Raw genomic sequence first — 6,000 nt, 5'->3', positions numbered from 1 at the left:
AATAATAATAATGATAATAATAACAATAACAATAACAATAATAATAATAATAATAATAATAATAATAATAATAATAATAATAATAATAATAATAATAATGATGAATAAATAAATAAATAGATGAAAACATTAAAAAAAAAATTGCAGTTGTGCATTTGACCTAAAGCAGGGGTCGGCAACCCAAAACGTTGAAAGAGCCATATTGGACCAAAAATACAAAAAAAAAATCTGCCTGAAGCCTCAAAAAATGAAAAGCCGTATATAAGTCTTATAATGAAGGCAACACATGACGTAAGTGTCTATATTAGCTATAATAGCCTACTATCAAAATGACAATTTGTCGCAGGCTGAAGCAAATCTTTCTTGACAGAAATGTTGAAATGTAATATTTATTCTTCACATTTTTACAACATTATAAACCATTAGTAAATCAGAGGCTACTCAGAAGGTGAGATAACTCATGGAAATGACTGGCTTTTAACGGCCAAAGGTATAGATGTGTGTGTCCAAGTTAAAGGAAACGGCAGGCTGTCTTCTTCTAAAGGATTTATTACAACCTTTGCAAGCTGGGTAACGTTTGCTGTGGTCTGGAACAACATGGCACACAGACAACTATCAGAAAGGCAGCCAATATTACATACAGATAATGTCATGAGATATGCAAAACTAAATTATATACGAAGAGGATAAAAGTAAAGGATATTAAATTATCTCAAATATACCTACAAATGAGGCATAATGATGCAATATGTACATGTTAGCATTGAATAGCTTGCAGTCATGCACTGACCAAATATGATGGACTGGCCTGTAGGAAAACAAACCATTTTGCAAATTATGCAAGTAATTACCGTACTTTCCGGACCATAGAGCGTACCGCAGATGAGCGGGTCTATCCATTCATCCATTTTCTACCGCTTGTCCCTTTCGGAGTTGCGGGGGTGCTGGAGCGGGTCTAGTCAGGTCTATTTTCATACAAAAGGCGCACCGGATTATAGGGCGCATTAAAGGAGTCATATTATTATTATTTTTTTCTAAATGGAAAACACTTCCTTGTGGTCTACATAACATGTAATGGTGGTTCTTTGGTCAAAATGTTGCATAGATTATGTTTTACAGAGCATATTCAAGCCGCTTTCTGACAGTCGCTTCAGGATGCTCCGTCTTATTTACGTGGCTCACCTTTGGCAGCGTCTTTTCTCCGTCATCTTTGTTGTAGCGGTGTAGCGTGCAAGGACGGGAGTGGAAGAAGTGTCAAAAGATGGAGCTAACTGTTTTAATGACATTCAGACTTTACTTCAATCAATAACGGAGCAGCATCTCCTCGTCCGTGGCCCACTAGTGCAATAACAACGCTGGAAATGTGTCCCGTGAAAAACCGTTCGACTGCAACTCTCTAATAACTAAAGTTCCTTGGGTGAATAATGTAAACTCACTACACCGGTATGTTTTAGCGCTTTCATGACGAGTTTACTGACAGATATAAGTGAGAACTTTACACTACTTTATATTAGAAATGGCAACAGCGGAGGATGAATGTCCTATAACAAGAAGATAGAGAAAAAGAAGAAGCTTATCGACTACAACGTTGGCGCAGACTACAACTTTTCAGGACTTATGCAGATCCCAAATTCAGATCAGCAGGTACCAGAAGGTAAGAAATGTTGCTTTTGCATAATATTGGGAAACAAAACACCAGATAATATGTCTTACATTATACACACACCATAATAATACTCGCATGTTGAAGCACAGTACAATCTGTCACGCCGCGGTGAGGGTTGTCTGGCAAACTTCCTCTTTTATTTTGAAAATCTAATCCTCCTCTCGTTTCAGGCCACTTGCTCTTCCTCCTGGTCTGATGTCTCTCCTGATAGCCTGATTGTGCCCCCCTGAGTCACCCTCCCTCATGTGTATATAGTCCTCGTCTCCCCCGGTCTTGTGTCCAGAGTATATCGTCTCGTTACGTACCTCCAGCTGTCTTCCACAGTCTTGGTCCAAGTTGTTAAGTATTGCCTTGCTTTATTCCTTGATTTCTATGTACCCTCTAAAGAAGAGTGATTTTGATTTGCTCAAGTTTTTTGGTCAGTTTTTTTGAGCTAATTTCATAGGGCTCTGCCTTATTTTTCCCCCTCTTCTTGCAGCACTTTAACTTGTAGATTCTACTTATAGAGTAGTTTCTGTTTATAGCTTTTTGTCTCTTCCTCTTCGTGAGCGATTTTCCTTTTGTGTAGCTAAACATATATTGTTGCTTTTGTTATTAGATCAGTGTAAATTTTGTTATCGCCTTTTTTCCTCCCTCGGGAGTGATTTTCCGTTTATTATTTTCCGTCCTGTGTTTCTTTTTTTATTCTCGTGTATCAAGTATAGAGTTTGTAGCCATTTGTTTATTCCATACTTGCCAACCTTGAGACCTCCAATTCCGGGACGTGGGGGGCGTGGTCGGGGGGGGGGGGGCGTGGTTGGGGGCGTGGTTAAGAGGGGAGGAGTATATTTACAGCTAGAATTCACCAAGTCAAGTATTTCATACATATATATATATATATATATATATATATATATAAAAGAAATACTTGACTTTCAGTGAATTCTATTTTATTATATATATATATATATTCAAGTATTTCTCTTATTTATATATATATATATATATATATATATAAATAAGAGAAATACTTGAATTTCAGTGTTCATTTATTTACACATACACACACACATAACACTCATCTACTCATTGTTGAGTTAAGGGTTGAATTGTCCATCCTTGTTCTACTCTCTGTCACTATTTTTCTAACCATGCTGAACACCCTCTCTGATGATGCATTCTGCTTCGTCTCCTTGTTGTGTGCGCAGTTGTGCACTGCACTCTCTAAAAGCCGTAGATGTTATTGTCACATATGCATGTACAGCAGATGGCAGTATTGTCCAGTTTAAGAGTGTCACAACATTGCTGTATATGGCAGACAAACTGCTTTACGGTAGACGAAAACGTGACTGCTGTTGTTGTGTTGTTGTTACCGCACTGGGAGGACGTTATGGTCCGCATGGAGCTGGAGGGGGCGTGGCCTCCAGCTCCGCTTGAATTTCGGGAGATATTCGGGAGAGGCGCTGAATTTCGGGAGTCTCCCGGAAAATCCATGAGGGTTGGCAAGTATGATTTATTCACTCTGTCTGACAAGAGTTCTTAGAAAACAGCAGAATAAAAGCCTGCATCAATCGTTCCCCGTCTGCAACTGAGTCCTCATTCTTACCAAGACCTAACTAAATCCTACAAGCGGTGCGGCTTCATAGCTTATCAAAGTTGTACTGAAACATTTTGATGGATTTTTGAGCGCCGTGTGTAATGTTCTATAATTTCAATGGAAAATATTACATTTTGGTGTTGTTTACTTGAGTCATATCTTATGTGTGACTGCCATCATATTGCAGTCTACACACATCTCTTATGTGTGACTGCCATCTACTGGTCACACTTATCATTTCACCATGTACCAAATAAAATAGCTTCAAGGTCGGTAAGCACGACCAAAATTATTCCGTACATTAGGTGCACCGGGTTATAAGGCGCACTGTCGAGTTTTCAGAAAATGAAAGGATTTTAAGTACGTATAGAATAGAATGGACTTTATTGTCATTATATTTGCATATAACGAGATTAAGGACTTCAACTTAAGGTGCGGTAGTGGGAACAAATATGGGATACAAATAAATTACACAAGAAGTAATAAAGATAAAACTAAGAATTTAAATAAATAGACTACTATCCAATAAAAATAATTAGCAATCCTGTACAATATACAAAACACTATAGAAATACAGAATACTGTACAATATACAGAACAAGACAAGAGTACCGGAGTAATAAATAACAATCAGTGTCGCATGTATTGCACTCGAAAGGTAATATTGCACAGTAGGGTATTAGGGTAGGATATTGTATAGGGGTGAATTATTTATTATAAGTTAGAGTTCAAGATGGTGACAGCTCTGGGAAAGAAGCTGTCTCTGAGCCTGTTTGTTCTGGCTCTGATGCACCTGTAGCGCCTGCCCGATGGTAGCAGGTCGAACAGGTGGAAGCCAGGGTGTGTGCTGTCCTTGGTGATGTTTTTTGCTCTGTCGAGGCAACGGGAGTTGTGTAAATCCTTCAGGGAGTGGAGGGGGCAGCTGATGATTTTTTGTGCAGACTTTATGACCCTCTGAATCGCCTTTTTATCTGCTATAGTCTGAAAAATACGGTAATACAATTTGTGTTAATCCAAATTCAAAAGTGTGATTAATCTGATGAAAAAAAAATCTAATAATAAAAACATAATTATCTTTAAATAGCAACTTCTGTTTTTTGATGCATTTTTATGTTCCTGCTGTTTTTGTTAAATGAAATATAAAATGAAAATCAAACCCTTTTTTTTTTATAGATCTAATCATTGCTTTTTGACATGAAAAAAGAATGTCATTTTGTTTTTGAATTTTTCAAAATTAAATTTGGATTTTCAATTATCCATCCATCCACTTTCTACTGCTTGTCCCGTTCGGGGTCGCGGGGGTGCTGGAGCCTATCTCATATGCATTCGAATAGAATTCATAAAAAAAAAAAAAATCAATTAAAACCAGGGATGTCCGATAACATCGAACTGCCGATAACATCGGACTGCCGATATTATCGGCCGATAAATGCTTTAAAATGTATTATCGGAAATTATCGGTATCGGTTTCAAAAAGCAAAATGTATGACTTTTTAAAACGCCGCTGTGTACACGGACGTAGGGAGAAGTACAGAGCGTCAATAAACCTTAAAGGCACTTCCTTGGCGTGCCAGCCCAATCACATAATATCTACGGTTTTTCACACACACAAGTGAATGCATGCATACTTGGTCAACAGCCATACAGGTCACACTGAGGGTGGCCGTATAAACAACTTTAACACTGTTACAAATATGCGCCACACTGTGAACCCACACCAAACAAGAATGACAAACACATTTCGGGAGAACATCCGCACCGTAACACAACATAAACACAACAGAACAAATACCCAGAACCCCTTGCAGCACTAACTCTTCCGGGACACTACAATATATACCCCCCCGCTACCTCCTAAACCCAGCCGCCCCCAACCCTGCCCACCTCAACCTCCTCACGCTCTCTCAGGGAGAGCATGTCCCAAATTCCAAGCTGCTGTTTTGAGGCATGTTAAAAAAAATAATGCACTTTGTGACTTCAATAATAAATATGGCAGCGCCATGTTGGCATTTTTTTCCTTAACTTGAGTTTATTTATTTTGGAAAACCTTGTTACATTGTTTAATGCATCCAGCGGGGCATCACAACAAAATTAGGCATAATAATGTGTTAATTCCACAACTGTATATATCGGTATCGGTTGATATCGTAATCGGTAATTAAGAGTTGGACAATATCGGAATATCGCATATAGGCAAAAAAAGCCATTATCGGACATCTCTAGTTAAAACACACACTGACCAAGTATCCCCTTAGCATTTCCCACTAAAATCCTCTTCCTCAATCCTTTCCTTTCTCTCTCTCTCTCTCTTCCTCACTCCCTCAGCTCCTCCCCCCTGCATGTCCATTGGTCAGCCGGTCGACTCCACAAAGCCTCAAACTTGTTTGCTTTATCATCCGAGAGGCGCACAGTCCGCTGAGGGGAAAGCGGGGGGAAAGCGGGTGTCGGCATCAATTCCTGTGGGATGCAGAGAAGGTGTGAGATGATTGACAGTCTCTCTGCAGAACTCTCACGGGGCTAACAGGACATCAACATGGACAACAAGAGCTCCTCGTCAGGCATCCTTCACAACAAACGCCGTCCCTGTAAGTCATTCTTTTAGCCTTCCAGGCTTTAGCAAACAGACTCATTTGTAATTTGTGTCTGCAACAGTGATTCTCAAACTGTAGTATGGGTACCACTAGTGGTACGCCGGCTCTATCTAGTGGTACGCCAAAGAATCACTTCAGTTAATATTGTTAACAGTTTTATTTTCCTA

The 6,000-nt window shown here is 39.1% G+C and overlaps 1 protein-coding gene across 1 annotated transcript in view; it reads left to right on the top strand.

Annotated features, from left to right (window-relative positions):
* Positions 1 to 5,636: 5,636 nt before the first annotated feature.
* The window catches only part of LOC133570753 (dysbindin), a 36,949-nt gene continuing 36,585 nt past the window's right edge, over positions 5,637 to 6,000 (top strand). Inside the window, exon 1 of the mRNA XM_061923449.2 lies at positions 5,637 to 5,827. Coding sequence (XP_061779433.2) covers positions 5,776 to 5,827 — 52 coding nt within the window. The 5' untranslated portion in view covers positions 5,637 to 5,775. The remainder of the gene's footprint in view (positions 5,828 to 6,000) is intronic.

Source organism: Nerophis lumbriciformis, linkage group LG28 (assembly GCF_033978685.3).
Source record: "Nerophis lumbriciformis linkage group LG28, RoL_Nlum_v2.1, whole genome shotgun sequence".
NCBI lineage: Eukaryota > Metazoa > Chordata > Actinopteri > Syngnathiformes > Syngnathidae > Nerophis > Nerophis lumbriciformis.
Note: the sequence above shows the minus strand (reverse complement) of the source record. Positions and strands in the feature narration are given on the sequence as shown.